At 41.7% G+C, this 27,779-nt stretch overlaps 1 protein-coding gene across 1 annotated transcript in view; it reads left to right on the forward strand.

Annotated features, from left to right (window-relative positions):
* The window catches only part of ACSS3 (acyl-CoA synthetase short chain family member 3), a 187,775-nt gene that overhangs the window by 107,091 nt on the left and 52,905 nt on the right, over positions 1 to 27,779 (forward strand). The window contains exons 5-9 of the mRNA XM_075209354.1: positions 7,551 to 7,739; positions 10,929 to 11,063; positions 18,233 to 18,373; positions 18,862 to 18,942; positions 20,409 to 20,504. Coding sequence (XP_075065455.1) covers positions 7,551 to 7,739; positions 10,929 to 11,063; positions 18,233 to 18,373; positions 18,862 to 18,942; positions 20,409 to 20,504 — 642 coding nt within the window. The remainder of the gene's footprint in view (positions 1 to 7,550; positions 7,740 to 10,928; positions 11,064 to 18,232; positions 18,374 to 18,861; positions 18,943 to 20,408; positions 20,505 to 27,779) is intronic.

The following is a 27,779-nucleotide window of genomic DNA, read 5'->3' on the forward strand; positions in this document are numbered from 1 at the left end:
CTGAAGATTAGAGAATATATTCCATCCCGATGCTAAATATCTAATGTAATATCTCATGCTTTGTGGTGTCAGCTAGAAAGGGGGCTGGGTTACCCAGCCACTGCCAATGTGTGTCAGAATGACCATGTTATGTATTATACCATCTGAGCTTCTAGAGATCCCTAGTCCCACTAACTAGTGCGTAACTGTCCTTATAAGGACTTCTTGATCTAATAAATATCATTGCTTCAAGATCCTGCTATTGATGCCTACTTACCTGCTGTAATTCCTGTGACCTACAGATTAGCCCACTCTTATCTGTTATCCAGCTGTTGGGACCCAGCGTTCTGCTTGCTGTCCTGCAGCTCGGGCCAGTGTGATACCATCCACAGCAACGCTGATCTGAAGGAAGCGGGCAGGGGTACCAGCCCAAGTGCCCAGCAAGGGGATACGATGGCAGCGAGAGGTACCCAGAAGGAAGCTGTTCTAAATGCCGGTAAAGGAGCCTAGTGGTTGCAGAAGGCCCATACTGCTTTTAGAGGGGCCCATTTGGGATAAAGAAAGGGTACGGTGGCAAGACAAACCTAGCCGGTCCCTGGCAATACGACAGGGTGGTACAGGAGGTCCATCCTGTTACACCTTTGCAAACGCACAACTACTTCCTAATGCAGCAGGATCTGTGGCAGTCTATATGCAGCAATCCTAGCCCTTCCAGAAGAGCTGGCAAAAATGAAGGACCATTTCCATTGTATGCTGTATTTTTCTTTCCAATAATACTGTCCATTGTCACAAAAGCCTGCAACCAATTACCAAATGTCTTAAGGACTTGATGCCCTTTCTTCCCCTTTTTACTGTTGTTTCTCCAATCAGATTTGCATCCAGGTCTTTAAATGCAGGCACTGACGTGACAATGTTTATGTACTTCACTTTCTAAATATTTACTTTTATCCCCATAGCCAAATACAGGCCTAATAGTGGGTCCAGGGATTGCCTTTGCCTTCCTGTAACTACCCCCGGTACTGGCCCCTTTGACCCTGCTCCCTTTTCTCCTGCAATCATTTGCCTATTACATGGTCTACTAAACCTGCCCCTGACCACATAGCTGTAGCTAGGGCTCACCCTTGGTGCACCTTTGTGCTACAGGCTACCTAAATTAATGAGGCCTTCAACTGCCAACCTGCCATCACAACCCAAGTTTGCTGTGTCACTCATAAGCTCTGCATCTAGCCAAGTCGTACACTGGTCAGTTACCCCAACTGAAACCTGACTCCTACTCATGATAACACTCCACTGCTTCCAGACCCATAGTACCATGCCATGCAGCACAGTCAATAAGACCCTGGTAAGGCACACTAAATAAAGAAGCCGGTTCTGTTCAAAAGGATGACTCCCCTGTCCCACCTCAGTGTTTTTCGTCCTTAGCTATGTATTCTTGTTTGTGTGTTGTGGTCATCTAGTACCATGTGCTGTATAAGCAATGTCCACAATGCAATTTTTAACGTGTCTGTGCAGCTACCTGATGTGAGCTGCAAACTCTCTCTTACGCCACCATTTCCTCTAGTGGGAGTTCCCAGCCAGGTGTCGTTCATGGCTGCCACTGTCCCTGTTCTTCAACCACCATCTACCACGTTTCCTTCACTCCCAGCAGGTAAAATATCCATCTGTGGATTAACCATAGCAGGAGATGTCTCCCTCTCTGAAGAGAAAAGACATCCAATAAGAACGTACATATACTGACATTGGATAATTTCCTTTTTTAGCTCCCTGCGGCTAGTTCCCCCTTTGATCTGCCACGTGTTTTGTAAAGATGGACACTGCAGCATTGGAAGTGTTAATAACCGATACTGTGTCATTTAACGTGTATTTTAAATGTGCAAAAAATAATGTAATTAATGTGTTGACGCTGCATCGGGAGTGTAACTGTGTAATATGTGTCTGTCTTTTCAAATGTGTGCAAAATAAAAAAATGTTTATATATTTAATTTAAATTCAATTAAAAAAATGTCCCTACCTCTCCCTGGTGAACCAAAGGGGATCTGGGGCTCCTCTTGCGGGGTTCTACTCGCTGCTCCGCTTCCCTTCACTGGGATCGGGGAGGGAGCTGTGGTCCCGGAGTGTGTCCCCTGATCCGTGGTGATATAGTGAAGGGTCTACAAGAGTTACCCCCACTGGCAGCCTCGAAGTATTTTTAGGCCAAAGATTTAAAGAGAAATCTCCCACTCTGTACCTGGTGGCACCAGGGGTGTAGAGGAGGCTGAGCACCTCTTCTCCCTGGCTGCTCGTGTACAGAGGAGAACTACACTCCCTGCCACTAGCAACAATGCCACTTTGCCTCAATAAATACAATTTTCATGAATCACTCAAAGCTTTTAACAGATACAAGCCCCCAACACTGGATTTCTTAACGCTTTCTGTAGAGTCTGGTGTTTAATGTCTGGTAATAATCAGACAATAACTAGTATAGATTGTCTTTGTTTGCTGATCACATCTGATCACCAAACAACAATTGCTAGGGGGAACATATTTTGGTGCACTCACCTCATGCCCTGACTACCCATATTTCTGTGCAGTGCATGGTACTGAGCGCTGTGCACTCAGTGACATCATGGTGCAAAGACCTCATCATTCTGACGCCTCTTCCTAAATGCTTGTGGGGAACTTAAAATATAATTTTCATTTATTTGACCTCCTTTAGTGCTAAAGACGAATGTGATTCGTCATGGCACGGACACCTCAAAAGAGCGAAAGATGAGCCCCACTTGTCCTTAACACTGAACAAGGTTAATCCACAAACTTGTCAAGCAGAGTGTGTCTTTGCTTCGGCCAGCTAGTTACCACCTTCAGGGCCTGACAAGAATGTTTGTGCTTGTGGGATTGTACCTTTATGGTTCCTGACAAAGTCAGTATATGCTGCGAATACTGTTCTTACGATCAGGTGACATCACTAGGTACCTGAGGAGGAAGATGATGCAATTTCAGACCGGCAACTGAAAGCACCAATAAGGCTACTCTTTATGTGTATCTCTCCTGTGCACGCTGTTTCGGGGGGGGGGGGGGGGGGTGTTCGGTGGAGGTGGCAACGATCAAAAGCATTGGTGGTCAATGTTGCTGTGCAGCAGACGGGAAGCAGGAAGTCTTCACTTCCTGTCTGCTGATCTGAGGAGCAAGGAGCAACGCTGGCCAGCACAACTACAGGTAAGTGAAGGGGGGGACTGCCATGCTTATGTATAGGGCGGGAGAGGGGGGGGGACTGCCATGCATATGTATAGGGAGGGAGAGGGTTGGACTGCCATGCATATCTATAGAGAGGGGAGGGACTGCCAATGCATATCTATAGGGAGGGAGAGGGGGGGGGACTGCCATGTATATCTATAGGGACGGAGGGGGAAGGGATTTTGATGTGACGGGGGGGGGGGGTTGCTACAGAGTGGAGGTAAGGAAAATAGCTGTAGGAGGGGTGGATGCAGGATGGGAGGTAAGGAAAATCACTGACTGTAGGAGGGGTTAAGGAAAATGGCTGCGGGGGGGGGGGGGGGGGGGGGGTTAAGGAAAATGGCTGCAGCGGGTATTTAAAAAGTAGAGCAGCTTTGGGGGGCATAATCTCATGATTGTGTGGCTGTTACATGGCTGCTCTCTGTGGTCTCAGCAATCACTAGAATACTAAATATTAGTGAGATGGGGCTGGTAGAGGTCTGTATTTGATTGACCACAAATCTTCAGATGTTGCTCATATATGCCTGTACTATGGGGTACTTTTATCTGGTCATAATGGAGTGTTTTGTTTTAACTAAAAGACCTAATCATTCAGGGTTTAACATTTTGCATTATAATAAATTTTTGCATTTTCAAAACAGGACGGCAACTTTCCAGAAGCCACCGAGAGGATAACAAAGTTGCAAGAGAGAAGAGCAAGAACAGGTAAGAGACGGTGGCGCAATCTGTCTAAGTTTGAATGCTGGAGAATACACCTGAACATTCATATTCAGGAGTGTTCTTATACACCTATATATTCGGGGGGGTCTTCCATGCAGACCCATGTGCCATCGCATAGCTCTGCGTACTCATTCCAGATGCCCACATTTTTTTTTTATTTTTTTTTCATTTTGTTTTTTGAACAGTTTATTTAGGAATGAAATTACAAACTGTATAAACACAAAATGTTCACCAATTTAAAAGTGATGGAGCAATAAAAAATAAATGAAAATCGGATTTCACTTCTATATTTTTATACTTTGAAAAATGGGAAGGCTTAAAAAGAAATGGGGGGAAAGGTTGAGGGGGGAGCAGTTAATGTCTTACACAGGATTCACCAAGCGTATATAAAATATAATGCATACTAAGCTTTTATACTAAGGTTAGATGGACTTATTCATTGTTATTGAAAGTTCCACCCAATACGATATTATTGAAAAAGTGTTGGGTAGTTGTGGAGTAGCAGGGGTGGAGGAGCTGAACATAAACCAACTCTCCCAAATAGACTCTAATTTTTCTGCTTTTTACTACTTCAGTATTTTTTTCATGAAAACAAAATTTGTTTATTGTTTCTAAGTTGGTTGAGGGGGGCTGACACTGATATTCTTTTGTTTAACAGTAGACGATTCTGCAGCATTTAAGATATGAGGCACATCTTTACCAGAATTTGCTCCCATGTCAGAAATCGGAAAGCACAAGTGTGTAGACTACAGGAAAACTCAAAATGGAGTATCCAATAATGGCTCAAGCATCTCATGAATTGCCTTCTAAAAGGACGAAACCATATGAAAGGGGATTATTTTAAGATCAGCTAGCTGCCATAGCTTGTGCCGATATAAGTTGTCCAGGTGTTTCAGTTCATACTACTTTCCACAAGAAGGCGCTGCACTCTGTAAAACTTTAGGATTGTGATTCGTTAAAAAAATGATCACATGTGGTGCTGTGGTTCTCAATACAGAACTAGAACTTCTTATTTCCATTGTATCTTGAAATGCAGAGCACAGTAAAACATAAACATTAGCCCTACTTGTATAATATCTTTTTCTGTTTGAATTCCTGTCTATAATAATAATTTTTTGTATTTAACTTTTTTAGAGCTAAAAAACATTTCTATAGTTTGGAGAAGTGTTTTTTTTTTTTTTTACATTTTGTATTTTCACATTTGGAAAAACACACAAAATTAATTTGAACAGAATAATCGACTGCTATTTTCTTGTTTATATAACACGCATTAATGTGTTGCTTTGCAATATGTTTTTGGCAGTTATACAGCATGCTTGATGTAATATGATAAAATCTCATACTTAAGCTGTTTAGCAAAAAGGGTTACTTCTGTGAGGATACTACTGTGGAGGGGAGCAATGTAAGAGGGTTTGAGCACAAGAGCGGAATATATAATATCAAACACCCTTCCCACAACTTACATAATGGCAGGGATTTCATGTCCAGCAGATATATTTCTCCTAGTAAGTTTGTCCTTTAGATTGAGTGGGAAAATAGTTTGAAGAATGTAATGGCTTTGAGCTTCTCATTGTAAGACCCAAGATGAAAATAGCGCAGTAGCAAGGGGCACATCTGGCCATGGATATACCTACCCGATAACTTCTGGTGCACAAGGATCAATGAGGGTTACACTATTTTAAAGGATTTTTATCCTTTTACTTTTCCAGAACTTGTATAAAGCTGAATAATGGCTATACCATTCTCTTCTATTGTTATAAGTGATTATTTTTTCTACCTGTGGTTTCTGTCAAATCTTTTCTATTTTAATGGAGCATCTGATTTTAGGATTTAATACAAGAAATATAGGCAAATATCATATTATAAAGGTGTTTTGAGTTGACATTGAGGGCTAGATTTACTAAGCTGCGGGTTTGAAAAAGTGGGGATGTTGCCTATAGCAACCAATCAGATTCTAGCTATCATTTTGTAGAAGGTACTAAATAAATGAAAGCTAGGATCTGATTGGTTGCTATAGGCAACATCCCCACTTTTTCATACCCGCAGCTTAGTAAATCTAGCCTTAAGTCTTTTATAATTAACACTGTATTATCTATCTTCACAAAAAGGGGCTGAGCAAATGGTAGAAAATGAGGATTTATTTGTATTTTTTTTTTCTTTTACTATTATGGTTGTCAGCAAAGATGTGAAAAATACACAATGTCAAGTTCACTAAGCACAAATCCTCCAATACCAATTATATCATGTCCTTCAGCAAATCTCCAAACACCATTCTATGCCCTTACAGCACTAGCTTACTGTGGCACACATTTTACTCAAGGTTATAGCTGGACCATTGGTCTGCATAATATAGAGTAAAAAAGCAGTGTTTATTCATTCATGAGCCAGAAAGCATTTTGGTAGTTAATAAATCATGTGTTTCTCATGTTCCATGCCGTTACTATCTTTGGAGTAGTATAACCTTGAATGGTAATTTATAACACTTTTATATCTATTTATCAAAGATATTAGTTAACATCGTGCCAAGGATAAATGATATTTCTGGCTTTTCTATATTGGTAAAATATGTTGAAATTGTATGACATTATACAGGGATAGTCAATCCTTTTTATCGCTTTCACAATAATTTGATCTTCACTGTCTTACCAAGTCAGACCAAATAAACCAAATTATTTTCAAGAGTAAAGTTCCTGCCAGCTAACCTGAGCCAGACCCTCATGCAAGTATGTGATGTGTGTTTTTTCAACTTAAATTTATATTATATCTACTTGTTTATTTAGTGCATTGGCTTTTCTTTTGCAGTTCTTCTACTCCGTAAATAAGCAAACACAACATAGACACTACATACGTAGCAAAATGCACAATTTAATGTTTGTTTTTTTTGTTGTTGTTGTTTTGTCTATACACCTATGATTCTGTCACATTTGTTTGACTGTGTGTCAAGGTGAATATGAAGGAAGGAGTGCCACCTCTGTGTGTGTGGTCAGAGGAGAAAGGGTGCACATGTATGGTGATGTGATTAATTATTACCATACAACATGTTGTGCCCCTCCCCGCTCTCCTCTGACCTCCCTATGCCAAAATCTATTTTTGAATAGAGCTGTGTTATCTCTAGATACTCCGTCCACTCAAAAAAATGGAACACTGGGGTGCTATGCTCATTAGAGTCCTTAATTAATAATTTATTACTTCTATAGAAAAACTGTCAGTACCCACTAAAATTTACAATAGGGGAAGGACATTTGCACTGGGTTAATTACCTAATTACTGGTAGTTTAGTCCATCATCTTAAAATTAGTAATGTTAAGAAAGTATCCCCTTTTCTAGATACATTGATAACAATAGGCATAGTACTGTACTGCGGTATAAATCCAGTTCTAGGAATTTCCTATCCCCTGCTCAACTATTGATCCCACCCTTCATCGTTGTGTGTCTTTACTCTTCTCCTCATCACTAAAGTCTTGTTTGTAGGTGACTTTTAGCAATATTGAAGGCAAGGCAATGGCATGAACAGATGTAACAAACATTACTGATTGTGGTCTCCTAGTCCTTACTGATGGTATCTTACCTGCTGCCTAAATGTTGATACCGGTCCCTAAAAAGGAACCCTTCCAACTTGCTTTTTTTTTTATTTACAGGTGTCCAGGTTAGCTGGTGTCCTGACAAAGTATGGAGTCAAAAAAGGAGATAGAGTTGTCATATATATGCCAATGATACCACAGGCGATGTATGCAATGTTGGCATGTGCAAGAATTGGAGCTGTACATAGTCTGATATTTGGAGGGTTTGCACCCAAGGAGTTGTCGGTACGCATTGATCATGCAAAGGTAAATTATTATTCAGTAAGTCACTGTTCATGTGGGTTGGGTATGAAAGTCGACTGTCTACAGTTTTAAGGTTGACACCATTATAATGTCGACAGCCATGATGTCTACATTTTCATAAGCATGACACCGTTAAAATGTTGACATGTAATGTGTATAGTTTTGTAAAATCTACAGATAAATTTTCGACTTAAAGCATTATATATAAGATGGCAACACATGTTTAAAAAAAAACTGCCGTGCTTTCCTCCCAAACAGTTTACCCTACCTTAGTGCTAGCACAATCAGGACTGAGTACAAGCTGTGGGAAATCCCCATGTTATAAATATGACTTCTACCACCAAGCGCTCATTTTGCAGCGGAGCCCTTAGGGGAGCTAGTCTTGTGTCATGCATCAGTTTTTTTATTTTGCCAAGGATCCTTTGATTTATTGCAGATGAAGAACCTCAAACTAGGTGAGAAATAAAGAGGGTGAATGATGGTTGCTTACAATGTGTTTTTATTTAAATTAAAATAATATTTACACATGTATTTTTTTTCTTTTTTTTTCTTGGTGCACTACAAGACCCAGATCATGCTGGCACTTGTGGTTCCCCAGGTGCCAGAATGCCTGGTAGCCATGGGTGTGCTGGTGCTTGTAGTACTACAAGCGCCAGCATGCCCAAACACTTAATGGCAGCCTGGGCATGCTGGGAACTGTAGTGCACAAGGGATAAAATGTTTTTTGTAAGATCAATAATTATTACCCCACACCTACCACCCAGGGGTTTGGGAAGAGCCCTAGTGCTATCAGCACAGGCAGTGACGGACTGGGGCATGAAGAGCCCACCAGGATACTGCAACGCTAGGGGCCCACCAGAGGGGATGTGGCCAGCCATCAAAGAGGCGAGACCAGTTAATAAAGGGGGGGAGTGGTCAGCCCACGAAGGACAGCTAGCACCATAGTATAGGATATAAAGAATACACGGTCTTGACCTGCTCCTTAGATTGGACAGAACACTCACCAAAAATCGGGATTGTCCCACTAGACTCTGAACATTTGACAGACTGTCCTACCTGTTCTTGTCACTTTCACCTCTTGTGGCTGTTGGTTTCTATAGTTGCGGCTTGTCTGGATCCTGGAATGTTGGGGGCCCTATTTGGGGAAAAAAGAATGGGTACATATAGAAAATTCCAACCAGCCATGGCGTTAAATCAATAGGACCCACAATTAATACTTGGGCCTTCCTTCATCCCCAACATTAAAGTAATAGGTTTATTTATTAAATGGAAATACTATTTCCCTCCCTTCAGACAGACAGCGTTTACTTATAATAAATATAGCTATTTCCCGCAACCGTCACTGCCATTAAATAATTCATATTCACATTTAATAAATAGACCTCATGCTCCTCAAACAGCCCCACATTCAATTATTAGCCAACAAACCACCCCATCTTAAATTAATAGTCCCCACTATAATATTAAATAGCCCCACCATCACCCCACAAACAAAATAGCACCTATTAGTTAGCCACCACATATCACACACACATTACATTGCCACAAGCCTGCTGTACCATCACACACGCATTACTGTGCCCCTTCATCACCATGCTGTGTCCTTATGATCACACTGCCCCCTACATGCTGTTCTTGCTCTCTGCTCTTCTCCCGGCCCTCCTTACCCACTCTCTGCCATGCTGCCTTTGGCCCCCCCTTCCCACTCTCTGCCATGCTGCCTTTGGCCCCTCCTTCCCACTCTCTGCCATGCTGCCTTTGGCCCCTCCTTCCCACTCTCTGCCATGCTGCCTTTGACCCTTTTTATTATACCAAGATGTCCGACATGGGCTTTAACTTCCGTAATAAGCTCAGTTTTTTAATATATTCTATGTAATAGAGCATTGCCCACAAAGTGCTTACAGTCCTATATGGCCCATCCATGAAAAATTTATACAGTCTATTCTAGATCACACAACCAAAGGAAAAAGGTGTATAAATGACGAGTTTTGATCGTTTAACCAGTTTGATTTGAAACAATGTCACAAGCAGGAAACACACGATAAGTAGCAAGTTGGGTATAGGTTAATGCACCTCTAAGCTTACAAGCAACAGTAATAGTAGTACAGTTTACAAATAAGGTGTGAGGGACATGATAAAGTTCATTAAAAATCACATTCTTTTAAGATGAAGACTAGATGCAGGACAGTAGAATTAGAAGAGATGTCCCTATAGAGCTGTCGGAACACATTTTGCTAGCATAAAAGTGTCTGAATTTTCTATATGGCCTAGCCAAAATTCTCTGCAGTACAGTTGCAGAGCACTTTATGTAAAAAAAAAAAAGTATATCAACATTATAACGCTTTTTTTGCAAATTGTTTAATATTGGAAGACTTAAAGCAAGCATGATAATTTTCTTGCAAAGGTTATGCTTACCTAGGGGTCTATTTAAACCATATTCAAACTGCGTGGTTTAGGCATTTTTAATTAAAATGTTAATTTTAAGAAAAGTAACACGGGAAGGTTTCAGAGAGATCTCCTACATTAGGCAAAGTAACGCATTACATAATACACAATGGGGACTGTGGTCGGGATAATTTTCTGGGCTCTCCCCTGCACTGTTTAAAGCAAAAGGCAACTGCACATGTGCGACAGTCTTTGGGTCAGAACCCTGAGTCTTCCTTAGAAAAGAGTCATCACTTGTATTTTAAATTGCCCCGAAAAGTCATCTGTCATCGTTGCGATGACAGATTATACTTAACGGGACAAAAACCCAATAATACATACATAGGCCCCCCTAATGAACGGATAGGTGCTTTATTTTTGATTTCTCAAGCACTGCAGAGCTGTGTCTGTGCAATTTGCAAAGCCCAGTGCTGTAGAATTTTACCTGTCGTCTTTGATGCTTTGAGAGAGAGAAAGTATAGATGATAACTGTTACTCTTATCCATTTTTCGTTACAAGATGTTGAGGATAGGGTAGTACTTTGTCCACTTTCTTTAGCTGCATGAGGATGTTAAATTACTGGAATATGTATTTAATATCTAGAGGTTTTGATACCAGTCATACTTTATAGTTTTATACCTTGAATCAGTTTAGCAATAGATTCACCAGTGTTGAAATGATATATTGTCTTTCCAGTTATGGCAATTTTATGAATCATGTCATGATTTTTTTTCACAATCTTAGATTTAATTAAATATCTTTCTGCAGCCCAAGTTAATTGTAACTGCATCATTTGGTGTAGAGCCTGGCAGGAGAGTGGAGTATGTTCCTCTTGTAGAAAAAGCACTAGAGATGGTGCAGCACAAGCCCGAAAAAGTTCTTATTTACAGCCGGCCCAACATGGTAAGTAACCTGCTTCCAATATTCATCTTTTTTGTAAATCAAATAACCAATGTTTTCTGTTTCCTCCTTTCTCTCTTGTGTTATAAGATAGGGCACTCTTTTTTTATAAATGTACCCTTCCAAACAATTTTAAGTACTGTCCACCGCAATAAAACTTGAGTTATCTTTGGTCAAGTTGAAATGCTCATTAGATTTTTTTAACCACTGAATGTTCTGTTCGGATGGCGTTTGAAAGAGGATATTTAGGAGGTTAAATAGGAGATTCCTGTGAGAGAAAGTAAGGCTGACTTAATAAGAGCTAGAAGTCTATAGCTTCACCTGACAGATGATGTTATTATTATTATTATTATTATTATTATTATTATTATTATTATTTCTCTTTCATCCATCTAGGGGACACTCCTTAACCATGGGGGTTGTCGGGGGGAGGAGTCTGGCACCCAAAAAGTTTTAACTTTTTTCAGCTGACAGCATATCACCCCTGCCAATTCCCACATACCTAAGTTTGAATTGGGTGCCCTTGGAAGAAGGTTGCACCTGAAGAGCTCCAAACGGGGATGGCCAGCATCTAAGCAAACTATTGCCAGATGGCTTACCCTGACTATCAGGGAGGCTTATGTCCGTATTAATCTCCCTGTGCCGAAACATATTGTTGCCCATTCTACCCGGTCGGTTGGGGCATCTTGGGCGGCTCGTAATGGAGCCACGGCGGACCAGCTGTGCAGAGCAGCTGGTCCGCCGTCCATACCTTTACGAAATTCTAGCAATTTAATATATTTGCGTCTGGGGACACCTCCTTTGGCCGTAGTGTTCTGCGTGCAAGGAGATCAGAGCGGTCCCACCCTTCAGAGGGATTGCTTTTGTAAGTCCCCATGGTTAAGGAGTGTCCCCCAGATGGATGAAAGAGAAAACGGGATTCTGAGTCCATCTGGGGGACACTCCGATCCCCCCCCCGTCTTTTCGTTGTTTTGTCTCCACTCCCCCCTCTGTTGAGTGGTGTGTCTTGGTTGATTGGCCTATCTTCCTAATGGCTTTTGTAATCAAACTGAGGTATGTGGGAATTGGCGGGGGTGATATGCTGTCAGCTGAAAAAAGTTAAAACTCTTTGGGTGCCAGACTCCTCCCTCCGACTCAACCCCCATGGTTAAGGAGTGTCCCCCAGATGGACTCAGAGAAAAAGATTTATCGTAAGTATAAATCCCGTTTTATTTATATTATTATTATTGTTTTTACTATTATTATGCGCCACACATTCTGTAGCACCGAATACAGAAGCAAGTAACTAGATGAGGTAATACACATAAGTAGCACAGATAAGTGCAAGTAATGCTAAGGGGAGTCTCGCAGAGTGCAGAAAAATACATGACAGTAATTACAAGGGAGTTAGACAGTAGGCTAGCGATGGGCTTTGGGTATCCGAGTACCGAGCTGAGTAGCTCGGTACTCGCCCGCTCCGAATCCAAATCGAGGCCGAACGTCATCGTGACGTCGTCAGATCTTGTGGCTCGGTTCTCGCGAAACTTCAAGATTATAAATACACGCCTCCACAGCAATCCATCGCCATTTGACAGAGGGAGAGAGCAGGGTGTAGTCACAGGCTGTTTAGAGCAGGGACAGAGAATACAATATTCTTATTCCAATTGCTGTAACAAAAATCGCTAGAGAAGAGAGGAGGATATAGGTTTATTTTATTTTTTTAATAATTGGCACTCCCCAGTGCTTTTGGTGTGTCCCCCATAATTGTGCATAAATATTTCTGGCTGTCAAAAGTCATATCTGTCACCAGTATCTACCAAATAATTTTTAGCACTACAAGTGCTTTGCGCTCAGAATGGATTCAAAGCAGTCCACATATGATCAGAATGAGCAACCAGGTTCTGTCACCAGTCTTGATGTTAGTGTTCCCAGTACGTCATCTGGGCAAGGCGATGTCAAACTACAGTGATTTGAAATCAGTCCAAAAAACAAAAACCCCCCAAAAATTTACTGTGTTGAAGAGAAAAAGTAGTGTTACTGAGCAAAAGTTAAGTGCCGATAAAAAAAAAATTGCCAACATGTCATTCTACACACGCAGTGGCAAAGAGAGAATGAGGCCTTCACCTTTGCCTATTAGTGGCAGATCCCAAAAAGTTACCGAGCCTACAATTGGTGCACAACTACTGTTACACGTCAAAGCCGAGCTGCAAGATAACAGTAAGGCATTAGAGGATAATGTTTGCTCTGATTCACAAATGACACCAATCCCTGTGGAGGGTTCATCCAATAGTGGGATGTCTAATCGTGAGCATTCTGCTGATGTGTGCCTTAATTGCCCGAGTGTAGCCGGTGATACACAAATTGAGGATGCCACTGTGGAATTAGAAGAGGATGAGGGGGAGATTTGTGTAGGCGACGAGGGCGCTAATGCGGATGTTGATGAGGATGAGGTTGTTTGTGTAAGTCCTGCACCAGTGGCAGCAGTTCTGGCACGTGACAAGAAAAAGGCCATTGTCATGCCTGGGCATAAAACAAAAAAATCCACTTCTTATGTGTGGAATTATTTCTACCCAAATCCAGACAACAATTGTATAGACATTTGTAGTGTATGTCAAGCCACAGTCAGTCGAGGGAGGGACCTTAACCATCTTGGAACCTCGTCTATGTTACGCCATTTAACGAGAGTTCATGGCAAAGTGTTGGGAAAAGCTGAAAGTTCTTCCCAAAAAATGATAAGCACTCCATCATCAGCCAAGACCCTGCGCTCACCGACATACCGACGGCTACAAAATACACCCACCACACCATCCTCATCAATATCCTCAGTAGCGCTCGGAGTTAGCCCGTCATCCCACTTAAGGCTGGGTGACTCCTGCACTATTATTGATTCCTCTGAAGAAAGCAATGGTCCCACTGCTGCTGCTGGGGGTGAATCGTCATCCCAGAGGCAGGTCAAGAAAATGAGCAGTCCTACATTTCAGCAATTAACTGTGAAACAATCATTTGCGAGGGGAAGCAAATATGACAGCAGTCACCCAGTCGCCAAGCGAATCACAGATGCCATGGCTGCAATGTTAGTGTTAGATCTGCGTCCAATCTCCACAATAAACGCAGCTGGTTTTTCACAGTTAATTGAGGTTTTGTGTCCGCGTTACAGAATTCCATCGCGACACCATTTCTCCCGTAAAGCAATTCCACAACTAAACCAAAAAGTGTGTAAAAATTTAGAGATTGCGCTGAAAAATGCCATTCTGCCCACTTAACCACATATATGTGGACAAGTGGAAGTGGCCAAACCAAAGACTATATGACTGTGACAGCCCACTGGGTTGGTCATTCACCTTCACCAGCAGGAACAGCAGCAGCATGTACACCACTACGTAACATTTGTCACAGGCAGGCCACTTTTTGTATCACCAGCTTCACTAGCAGGCATACAGCTGACAATTTGTTACGCAAACTGAGAGATGTGATTGATGCATGGCTTATACCACTTGGACTCTCCCCAGGATATGTCATTTCTGATAATGCCAACAATATAGTGGGAGCATTACAGCTGGGTGATTTCCAACACATTCCCTGTTTTGCTCACACCATAAACTTGGTGGTGCAGAGCTTCCTACAAAATAACTGTAAGGTGGAGGAGATGCTTTCGGTGGCCCGTAAAATTTCAGGCCATTTCAGGCATTCAGCCACAGCATGGAGGAGATTACAGCAGCTCCAAGAGCAGTTTAACTTGCCCTGCCACCAACTTAAGCAAAAGGTGGTAACTAGGTGGAATTCCACCCTGTACATGCTTCAGAGGATGGAGGAACAGCGCAAAGCCATCCAAGCATATTGCACAAGCCATGACATTGGGAAAGGAGGGGTGATGTATTTCACTCTTGCACAGTGGGGAATCCTTTCAGTGTTGTGCAAGGTGCTGAAACCATTTGAAGTTGTGACGTGTGAGGTGAGTGCAGACTCTGCTAGTTTGAGCCAAGTCATTCCTTTAATTAGACTATTAGAAAAGCAGCTTGAGAAAATGAAGGAGGAGCTGAAAGCAAGCAATTCAGCAAAGTATGTTGGCCTTGTCGATCAAGTACTTCATTCGCTTCACAATGATCCTCGAGTTATTAATATCTTGAACTCGGAGCAGTATGTTTTGGCCACTGTGCTTGATCCAAGGTTTAAGACCTACATTGAGTCTTTACTTGTAAATGAGCGAGATGTGAACTTCTGCAAGGAGCTACTGCTCAGCAAGTTGGCCGCTGAACTGGGCTTCGGCTTGACGACTTGTCCTCCTTCACTTTTTCAAGCTGCTGCTGCTCGTAAAAAATTAAATTTCCCCAAAAGAAGCAGGGAAGATGCAGGGGGCAGACCAGAACAATTTAACATCTGGGCTGGTTTGAAGGATTTTTCCAAAAAATGTGTCACTTTGCCCATAACTCCATCCAATACGAGTATAAACATGCAAAGAATGGTGGAGGATTACTTTCAAGAGGTAGTTGATATGGAAATGTCAGACAGTCCCTTTCCTTACTGGGAAGAAAAGCAGGCCATTTGGAAACCCATGTACAAACTTGCTTTGCAATACCTAAGCTGCCCACCCTCCAGTGTGTACTCTGAACGAGTGTTCAGCACAGCAGAGAACTTAGAGAAGGTTACTTGCCAAAAATGTGGAGAAAATGATGTTTATAAAAATGAACTACATCTTCCACATGGAAGGCCTTCACCATCCAAGCACTGACTGTTCTCTAATGGCGGCGGATTCAAGCGGCGATGAATTGATAGTCTGTGATGACGTACACACTGATGAGGGTGAGGATGAAGCTGAAGATGATGACGATAACATCTTTTTAAAACTTTCTATGTAAGTGTAGGGTGCAATCTTCCCCCAAAGAGGAAAGGGACTTGTGGCATTTCCATATCACGTACCGTCTTGAAAGGCTGCTGTTTGGGCAATTTCTCCTTAAGGGTAGGGTGTCATAGACAGAGTGACCCCAAACTGGCTTTGTCCATTTCAATTAATATTGTACAGTCTATAACGGCTGAATTTTTTGGTTTTTTAAACAAGTGGAGGGGGGCCTATAGAGACAGAAAGCGAACTGCATTTTTCCATTTCTTTACATATTTAACTATAAGTGTAGGGTGTAATATACATCCAAAGACGATGGCTGCATTGCCAATATGCATAGATGGAGAGGAAGACAATCTGTTTTGTGTGTATAATAAATGAAGGCCTACCTACCAGGAATTAAACTGTTTTTTGGATGATTTATTACCTCTACAATTAGATTACTTATCTATGAAACAGTTGGAGCACTAAATTGGGTTATTTTAGGCCCAAAAACATTGATTTTCCAACAAAATAACAAAACAAAACCAAAACACGCAATGGCGGTTTTGCAAAACCAAAACACGACGGTAATCCAGATCCAAAACCGAATAAAAAAACAAAACTCGGGGGTCAGTGACCATCTCTACAGTAGACAGACATGGGACAATAGGAAGAGAGGACCCTACCCGCAAAAGCTTACATTCTAGTGGAGGGGTAGTAAGAGACTGTAAGACTAACTGGGAGAAAATAGAGGTAGCAGGCGAAGAAAGAGGAGGTGATGGGTAAGATATAAGAGAAGGCATAAAATATATGTGTAATGAAAGGCCCGTAAATGCATTCCATGTATGACTCCCGGAATGAATCATCGCTGCTTTCAGTGCACAAGTGATATTTAAAGCAGAGATTGATAAATGATCATGTCTATAAATCAACTTGTTGCCTACTACTGAATGTTTTTACATGTACAGCCATCCAGAGCAGGTTTCCTATCTCTGGCTCACAAGTACCCCAACAGGTCATGTTTTGAGAATTTACCTCTGTGGGAGGTAGATGTACCAGTGTCTACATAAGGACATATATGTGTAATTTTTTTTTTTTTTATGCACCGTACGGAAATGCGTATCTGATGCAAAGAAAGTGTATATCCATCTCTGTACGTGCCCTTCAATGTTCACCCTTATCCCCCATATGATAAAAAGGAGGACGAGTTGGTGAAATCAGCTGTGTACTGCCGTTGAAGACCATGTAGCATACAATAGCAAAACTACTAAGAAAAAGTCTTGGGGCACGCATTCATTGTGACTTTCATACAGGCGCGGGTTGGGAGAGGGAAGCCTGGGGGGCACACAGACGGGCGCATCACATGACAGGCGATGCGGCCGCATCCCGTGTCATGTGATGCGCCCGCCTGTGCGCTGATGCGGCCGCATCTCGTGTCATCAGATGCGGCCGCGGATAAAAATGTGGTATGTTGCATCCGGGGGGCGGCCGGCCTACCCCCCGGCCCTAATAGTTGTCTGACTGAGCAGCCCGGGGCGGCGCTGCCCCCCTGCCCTCCGGGCCAGCCCGCCCTGGTTTCATATATTGTGAGACCCTTAGTAAATCCACTTTCCCTCAGCAGTCATCATGTTTCCTACTTTAGTCAGCATTTCCTCCAGCTTTTGGCTTTTTCACTCACCTCTTCTTAATTTCCATAGTCTTGGATATGCTGATTTTATAGTGTACATGAAGGGGTAAGTCTGCATATTGAATGGCTCTTTACTGCTGCTGCTAGTGGAAGGCCATGTAGCATAGGACCATATTTTGGTTACACTGCCAACATAAAGCCAAGAAACAATTTAGTTCAGAAGGTACATTATTTACCGTACTTTCAGGACTACATGACAAACCGGGATAGGGTGTGATAGCTTTTTTTTTTTGTTTGTTTGTTTTTTTATTTCCCTAAAACCATAATAAATACTTATTCCATAATAACGAAGGATTGTAAATATATGTATTTTTCAATTATCTGTTGTATTTTTAGTATTCTGGACAGTGATGGTTTTCAGTACTGCAAGTCATATTTTCTAATCATATTAAATACAGACCCTCCCATTTTAAGTGAAATTTTGGTTGTTTCACTCGTGTTCAGATTTTTAATGGAAATATCTAACTTATGATGGTGATTTTACCAGAATTCAGACTCCTGGTGCAATCTGATTATCATAAACCATGAGAGTAGGATCAAACTACTATACCGTATTTTGCAGGGAAAGATAAACGCAGAAAAAATAATCTAGTGTACACTTTACTAAACTCTAGCGTTAAGAGAGTGTTATTTGAATAGATTTTATTGATCAATGATTATTCCAGAAATATGTATGTATTTTCATAGGAACAAGTCCATCTAACTTCTGGCCGCGATATTGACTGGACCGAAGAGATAGCAAAAGCTCGTCCACATGACTGTATTCCCGTGCCTTCTGATCATCCTCTGTATGTTCTCTATACATCCGGTACAACAGGGCTGCCAAAGGTGATGCAAACCAGATTATCTGCATCTTTTAAATCTCATTAGAATGATTCCACCTTGGCGCAGTTTTAATTATTGACTTGTATGTGCCATCCTGTTACTTTTAATAAATGTGTTGCTTTCTCTTCCAAGTTTTCCCCAAAAGCATTTATAAAGTCTAGGAACCGTTTTTATATTTGATTTCCTTGTATAAAGCACAGTTCTGGTCAACACAGTCAAACAGTTGTATCCACACTTTACTCAAGTGCAATAAAACTATAAACAGTGTCAAATATGGAAAAGGGAGAAGATGAAACAATGTTTTTGTTCTTATTAGTTGTCTGAAGGTGGGAATTAAGTTGTTGTAATTGATATGCCTTATATTCTGTTCTTTCATTTTAGATGTCCTTATGTTGTATATTCATCTGTAGAGTTGAACATATGTTGGTGGTTTATTGTGCTGCGTGTGATCATGGCATACAGTGACACTTATTGGCTTTCATTGAATTTAGGGTGTTGTAAGATGTACAGCAGGGTATGCTGTGATGCTGAACTGGACAATGTCTGCTGTCTATGGCATGAAAAGTGGTGAGGTAAGGTTGGACTTTTTTATGTTTGATTACAATTGTAGTGAAGTGAAGTTTAAGTTAAACCTATTAATTAAACCTAGGAACCTTATGTTATGTTAGGGCTATCTAAATGGTTTCCACATCAAATTTTTTAAAATAATTGCATAAAAATAATCTGCATAAAAATGTTGGTGTCGCCTACAACCTGATAAATACGGCAGCCCCTTAATCCCAGGGACAACAATAGAGTGCCCTATGGTGACTGGCCGGTAAAACAGACCTCCCAATTGGACAGCTGCATAGAGCAGACTCTTACCCCTTAATGCAGCGGTTCCCAAAGTGTGCGCCTCGGCTCCCTGGGGTGCCGTGGCGCTGCCACAGGCGTGCCTTGATCACCCTAGCAATAAAAAGAAGAAAAAAAAACTTGCCAATCATCCAGCGCCAGATCACTGACTGCCGGGCGTGATGTAATAACGTCCGTCAGCCTCAGTGAGCAACAGCAGCAGAGAGGACGTCAGGAAAGAAGGTAAGTAAAGGAAGTGAAGGGTGACACGGAGAGACACTCTGAATGGGGACACGGAGAGACACTCTGGGGACACGGAGAGACACTCTGAATGGGGACACGGAGAGACACTCTGAATGGGGACACGGAGAGACGCTGAAGGAGGGGGACACGGAGAGACACGCTGAAGGAGGGGGACACGGAGAGACACGCTGAAGGAGGGGGACACGGAGAGACACGCTGAAGGAGGGGGACACGGAGAGAGACGCTGAAGGAGGGGGACACGGAGAGAGACGCTGAAGGAGGGGGGCAGAGTGTGCGATAGCGAAAGGGGGGGGGCAGAGTAATATGGTGAAGGGGCGCAGTGTGATGGTGAAGGGGCCTTAATACATCTTACGTCATTTTTGACCCAACTACTTAAAAATGGGACCACCCGGTAATCATTATGGCTTAGGGGTGCCTTGGAAAGATTATTGTGACCCTAAAGGTGCCTTGAACTGAGAAAGTTTGGGAACCGCTACCTTAATGTAATGCTAGGAGGAAGGAACCACAGATACCTGTCATTAACATCTAGATGACCGCTCACTGCACACAGATTTGTTCATTCTGTCAGAGAGGAAATAATATGCATGGTTTTCTGACATTATGAGCAAATCAACATGTTGGGAGCTGCCTGCTAGATCCTAATGACTGCTTCTAGTGCCGCCTCCTCTCTAGCAATGAGAAAGCAGAACAGTGGCCTAGAGCTTATATACCTTGAAAATGCTGGATCCACCTCCCAAGCTCCGCTCCTCTGTTCCCTATTCCCCCTCCCCAAAATGACCCTGTATCTCTCTGAATATTTATATCTTTTTTTTTTTTTTTGCACTTCCTATTTATGCATCACTTAATATTTCTAGGATAAAACCGTTGTATCTTACTACTACTTTTCTATTACATATGGTTAGCAAGTTAATTCATTTTTTACTTTTGTTTTATACCATTGCAGGTATGGTGGGCTGCATCTGATTTGGGCTGGGTTGTCGGTCATTCCTATATCTGCTACGGACCACTGTTGCATGGCAACACATCAGTGTTGTATGAGGTATGCTATATCATATTGGAACAACTTTCATTTGGTCTTTCAGTACTGTAAAAAGAGATGGACAGAAATAGAATACTAACAAGAAATTATGGGTTTGATTGTAGTTTGGGGGTTCTGCTTGGTTTATATGTTTGAGATGATCTAAGAACTGTATGAAGGAGTTGTTGAAACATATTTACTACAAGTTAACCCGTGCATGATACTCATGCATTCTAGTCAAATCAAGCTACTTAAGGTGTTAAAAAGGTTCTTGTCATGCATTTGGGCCATAGCCCAGGCCTCCTCAGGGGAAGAGCGTTACTTCCCGACGCAAGCGCCCTTTTTTAACGTGGTTTTGTTCACATGTCACCACCTCATCATTCTTCTCCATCACCTCATCCTTCATTTTCATCGCCACATCTATCCAGATGTCTATCCAGACACAGGGATCTCTCTCAGCGGTCCTGAGTATCACACTCCTCTCACTCTGTCACCCCCGGCAACCACCAACCACTTCCCACTGTCACCCCCGGCAACCACCAACCACTCTCAACTGTCACTTCTCCTTCAAGAAATATATATATATATTTTTTAAATCTTTATAAACACTTTTAACAATTAACAAATTAAAAACATCTTAGTATACCAAATTTCAGCCCTTTCTGAGGTTTTTTTTCCACACACACACTAAGAATTTAGAAGGTCAGTGTATAACTCCGCCCAGCAGGTGGCGCTGCAGCTTGGTTTTATTTTTCCCACACACACACAGACAGACTAACACGCCACTAAGCATTTATATTATAGATATTATGCTTTGTGCCACAAACTAATTAAATGTTATTCCTGAGCATATGGCAAACTGAGAGTCCCGAGCATGGACATTTTATGTAAAAATATGTAGGAGACTGAGATCTCTTAAAGAGAAACCGTAAAGGTGTGATATATGTAGCTAATAAATCAGTCTGAGTATAATATGTTAATATACTAAAACATAAGTACAAGTTGAACTGCAGGTCTCACCATTCAGTAGAATACCAATTCTTAGTCTCATGATCTTATCTTCTCCTAAACCACCCTGGACAATCTTATTAATGTGTATCAGTCCTCTGAAAATAGAATAGCTTGGGTTGTTGTTGAGTGGCAAGAGGTAAGAAGAATGTATGCACAATGTCCTTTGGCCTCTAATTACCTCACTTCTGTTTCTTGTCCTCTTTTGCAAGAACCAGTGTTTGACTTAGTTTATACTAGTTTATCCTATTTCCATCACGTCTATGATTCTCACTACCAAAATATATATGTTCTTTTCCATTAGTAGCTAAATTTTAATTAATTGTGAGATCGTAAATTAGATTCCGAGAGAGAGATTTCTTCATAGATACAATGCTAGTTATATTCTGTCAGCTAGATAAAATGTCACATTTGTGGAAACCAATATGAGTTCCCCAGTATTTTTGAACTTCCTCAAAGGCTGCCCTAGGCGTTTGATTTTTGTAACCTATATGATGATGATGTGTACACCATAGATTCCTCCAAATTGTAAAATAAATAAATAAATTTAGACTCCATGGGGGGTATTCAATTAGGTTTCCGGTCCACATTAATGCGCGTTACCACAGAACCTGCGCAGTATTGCCAGTAATACTGTACCGTAATAACACAGATTTTCCTACGTAACCCTATGGGGTGCGCATGAAAATCCACGTTATTGGGGTACCGTGGATTGACTTTGTGGCCCGTTCCGGTGCCGCGGACCAGAAACCTAATTGAATATGCCCCCATGATGTGTTGCTTTCTGCAAGAAGCATTTTTTTACAACTTTATGATTAGGGCTATGTTACTTTTTTAAGGATCATGTCTATTGTATCCAGCTATTATTAATAAAATGTACGTTTCTGATTTTGTTTTCCCACTTTACTTGAAAGATGTTTCAAGTCAATCATTTCTAATTTGGCTTAATCACCTGCTGCCATGACATGAAACAAGAATACTTCCTGTAGATAAAATCTAGCTATAACACTCATCGTTGCCATGGAAACAGTATGCACTGTTGCCCTTTTACTTCTCTAAGCCGTGCGTTTTTATTTTTTTCTTTAACATAAGCAAATAGTGATTCATTGCCTTGTATTGTACAACAGTATCTAATTGTAGATTTCTTCATTTTCCAATAAGTAAACAAAGGGAACATAATAAATCCACAAGATATAGCACTAGGGTTAATTGCACTTAAACTATGCACATAATGTTACTACACTGATTTTAATTACTTATTCTCATGCAATCTCAATAATACTCATCTAATCATTAGACAACCCCATGTGCTTGTGGATGTCAGCATTGTCATCCAGGAAAACTCCTGTGACAGCCTAATTGGGTCCGAAAGTAGGGCTTTATATATTTACCCCTTTTTTTCAACCCTCAAGTGTGTAATTTATAAAAGGTATTACAATATGAAATCATTATGTTAACAATCATATTCCCTTAAGTGGGGATAGTATTGTAGCCACCAGACAGTAAAGCAGTGGTTAATACTCCCCGCTTCTTACACTGATCAACTGTTGATGAGCATTGTAAGAAGCACTGAGCTGCACCTCCTTATAATTCAGATGGCTGGAGTGACCCAGCCATTCAGAACATGTATTGAGCTGTGGCATTTGAAGTAGGAACAGCTATCCAATAGTTGATGAGGCTAAGCGAATGGAGAGGAGAGATATGAGGAGTGCATTGAAGAGAAGAACGGATGGGATGGTGAGCAGCTGAGCGAATGAACAGAGAGCAGCTGAGAGCATAAGAGACCACGCAGTAAAAGGGCAGAAGTGGTGGCAGGCAGAATAAAGGAAACAAAGTCTACAAAAGTTTTGAGAATGACACAGTTTGCTACTTCAGTGTTTTTAGACCTTTTTGTCAGATGTTGCTATGGTATACTGAAGAAAAATTACAAGCATTTCATAAGTGTCAAATGCTTTTATTGACAATTGCATTAAGTTTATGCAAGGAGTCAATATTTGCAGTGTTGACCCTTCTTTTTGAAGACCTCTGCAATTCACCCTATCATGCTGTCAATCAACTTCTGGGCCACATAATGACTGATGGCCACCCATTCTTGCCTAATCAATGCTTGGAGTTTGTCAGAATTTGTGGGTTTTTTGTTTGTCCACCAGCCTTCTGAGGATTGACCACAAGTCCGCAATGGGATTAAGGTCTAGGGTGTTTTCCTGCCATAGACCCAAAATTTTGATGTTTTGATCCCCGAGCCACTTGGTTATCACTTTTGCCTTATGGCAAGGTGCTCCATCATGCTGGAAAAGGCATTGTTTGTCACCAAACTGTTCTTGGATATTTGGGAGAAGTTGCTCTTGGAGGATATTTTGATACCATTCTTTATTTATGGCTGTGTTCAAAATTGTGAGTGAGCCCACTCCCTTGGCTGAGAAGCAACCCCACACATGAATGGTCTCAGTATGCTTTACTGTTGGCATGATACAGGACTGATGGTAGTGCTCACCTTTCCTTTTCCTGACAAGCGTTTACCAAATGCCCCAAGCAATCTGAAAGTGGATTCATCAGAGAAAATTACCTTACCCCAGTCCTCAGCAGTCCAATCCCTGTACCTTTTGCAAATATCAGTCTGTCACTGATGTTTTTCCTGGAGAGAAGTAGCTTCTTTGCTGGCCTTCTTGAAACAAGGCCATCCTGCTGCCATTCCTGAGCAAGCTCTGCACTGGTGGTGCCCCGATCCTGCAGCTGACTCAACTTTCGGAGACTGTCTTGGTGCTTGCTGGATGTTCTTGGGTGCCCTGAAGCCTTCTTCACAACTATTGAGCCTCTAACCTTGAAGTTCTTGAAGATCCGATAAATGGTTGATTTAGTTGCAATCTTAAGAGCAGCAATATCCTTGCCTGTGAAGCCCTTTTTGTGCAAAGCAATGATGACTCCACGTGTTTTCTTGCAGATAACCATGATTAACAGAGGAAGAACACTGATTTCAAGAACTACCCTCCTTTTAAAGCTTCCAGTCTGTTATTCTAACTTAATCAGCATGACAGAGTGATCTCCAGGCTTGTCCTCATCAACATTCTCACCTGTGTTGAGAGAATCACTGACCTGATGTCAGCTTGTCCTTTTGTGGCAGAGCTGAAATGCAATGGAAATGTTATTTTTGCGATAAAGTTCATTGTCATGGCAAAGGGGATTTTGAAATTAATTGCAATTCATCTAATCACTCTTTTTATGACATTCTGGAGTAAATGTAAATTGCCATCATAAAAACTGAGGTAGCAGACTTTGTGAAAAATACTATTTGTGTCATTCTCAAAACTTTTGGTCATTACTTTATACAGTGTGTGGGAGAATGGTAAAGAAATTGGTACTTAAGAAAGAATAAAAAGGACCATATGTTAAGTGGGAGAAAAGAGCTAGAGTGGGGAAGTATGTGTACGTGATTGAAACAAGATTTTATAGAAACAAAAAGAATAAAGAACAATGTAAAATGCAGCATATACTAGTTAAGAAGTGTAAAGGAAATTGTGAAACAAAGAACAGTGTAGGGTAGAGAAAGAAATAGAATAGTTGTCCATTAGTATTTGGTAAGTAAATTAGTGGTTAATTAATAATAAAGTGAATTCTTGTCTGTCAGTAACTTATACAGAAGTGGAAGCTGCTCAAATCAATTTATAGGCCATAACAGGTGCTTGAAAGGGTGGGGTTATCCTGCAAGGAACATACACACAACATTTTTTCCCCCAGCACACTGCTATAGCCAGCAACAGATCTGCCATTTCTACTGTAGATAAAAATGCAAAAGTCGGGGCGTGGCTTAGCAGCCATACAAGACGGTCGCATCTCTCTTGAGCTCCTCACATAAAGGCTGAAAAAACCCTATTTACTGGCAACATATGGTTACCCCGACCAACAAAATAGTCCTTCTAACCTAGGGAGCTCTTGACAGCTAACTGGTGATATTTATATCATCTACATTTCCGGCAGCTGCCGCGGACTCACAGTTGTGATTTGTGGGTTGACATTGGGAGATACGACGGGAGTCCCTAGCGACCTGCCCACCGGCTAATACATGGGGCTGAATCTCCTCTGACCCTCATTGATCACCCTCCAAAAGAGGACTCTCTCCGAAGCCCCGCAACACTGAGAGGCGCCATATTAGAGCCGACTTGTGAGCGGTGGACCAGGAAGAAGGTACTTTACCTGCTGTGGGCGATGTCCAGGCTCCTGTCCGGGCGACTCTACTGATTCCAGGGAGCTGTGTGGTGTCGACGGCGCGGACCGGAAGTCCTCAAGCGCCATTTCGGTCTTCTCTTACGGCGAGCCGACTCTTGTGGTGGATGCTGGGAGTTTCATTGAGTGGCGGGAGCGCTTCGGGTGGCTGAGAAACTAAGCTGCAAGCAAACGAGCTGACCCAGAGAGATCACGTGGTCCCGAGGGGGGCGGAGTCCTGGGTTCATGTGACGAGCAGGGAGATCTGTTAGACCCGTACTTCCGGTTTTCGGAGCTTCATTTCCGGTGGATGTCGCCAGCGCAGCTTCTAATTAATTAATTTGAAAAAAAAGAAAAATAAGGAAAAAAGAGAGAGAAAAAAAAAAAACAAGTTTGGGTGTGCCGCGCTTCTGGAGACCTCACGCTATTTGAGCTGGGAAAGGACAGCTGAAAGATATTGAGAGGATCCTTTTGCTGCAGAAGTAACAAGATCGACCTGACTCACTCGCGAGGTGCCTGAGACAGAGTGACATACCTTCATATGACACCTTAAAGGCAAACATTCAGCACATTAATCCCAGCTGCACACACGGAGCAAAATAGAGTCTGGACAGATTGTATTGGATAGGACTGCCTGATCCAAGTTGACACCTACAACAATATGTTCATGAGAATAGATAGCAGTTAAGACCTTGGAGACACGTCCTGCTCAGATGACTGTCTAAAAGTCTCACACAGGGACTTCCGGAGGGCGGTACACCTGGATGACCGCGTTTTAACAGATCTCTTCATTACTCTTTCTCCCCGGAGTCTGGCCACACAAGTGGGCCTACGGAGCATAGATGAACATTGCAGCATTCCTGGAGCTGGATACGTATAATTACACATGTTATATTGCTTATTACCATATAGTTCTTAATAGATCCGAAGTATTGATATAAGCGTTTAATTTGACAATTCATGTAGATGTTTTTCTTTTTTTCCTTACTTCCTAGTATAACCTTGACGCTGTTGAAATGGCTAATTAGGGTTAGAAAATAATCTGTTATTCTTGTATACTAACACTTCTTCCCCTGATTATGTGATCAGTTCAATGTAAGATAAGAGAATTCACAACATAATTATAGTCACGTGCTACTGAATTCCGGACTTAACAATCCCTAACAGATCTGTGACCAACTCCTTACATTAGCATTTGACTTGCTTAGACATGGAGAAATATTGTAGTAAAAATTCATCCAAACATGCAAATAATAAGCCTGACCAAATTAAAGGGGGCAGAAATAAACCTGGAGCGGGAAGGGGTGCTTCCTCTCCCTCCTCGTCCCTCTCCGCGGGGGAGATGGAGGAGGGGGACCAAACTTCTCTTACTGGATCTGCAAATACTCCAGGTCCAGACACGGCTCAAACTATCCTAGATACCCTCCTTCCCATAATAGACAAAAAATTTAGAGCTATTCAGGATACTTTTGATGCAGCTATCTCTAAAATAGCAGAAAATACGGCCAGAATAAATACGCTGGAACAACGTACCAGTGATGTGGAGGATAATGTTCTAGCCCTGCAAAATGGGTCTGAACAAGATTCACGAAAATGGTCACAAATGCAAGAAAAAATTGATGACCTGGAAAACCGTAGCCGAAGGAATAATCTTAGGTTCATTGGTATCCCAGAGTCAGTGAAAGGACCTGACTTATTTTCGTACCTCAGAAAGGACCTAATAGTTGCCCTAAATTTGCATGATGAATTCGACAATTTACATATAGAAAGAGCTCACCGTCTAGGCCCAATCAAAGAGGGAACTCTGCTAGACCACGACCTGTCTTGGCTAGATTCTTAGACTTTACTGACAAGGAAAAAATTTTGATAGCATTTAGGCGAAAAAAGCAATTGGAGATTGAGGGCAATAGAATACTAATATTTCAGGATTATTCGGCTATGTTGTCACAGAAAAGGAAGGAATTTGCGCCGGTTTGCAAATTCCTGGCTGGCAACAATAAAAGCTTTGCCCTCATTTACCCAGCTAAGCTTAGAGTGGTGGAGAATGGTCGAATACTAATCTTTGAAAATCCGGAGACAGCTAAAAAA

The sequence above is a fragment of the Mixophyes fleayi genome, chromosome 4 (assembly GCF_038048845.1).
Source record: "Mixophyes fleayi isolate aMixFle1 chromosome 4, aMixFle1.hap1, whole genome shotgun sequence".
Classification (NCBI taxonomy): Eukaryota; Metazoa; Chordata; class Amphibia; order Anura; family Limnodynastidae; genus Mixophyes; species Mixophyes fleayi.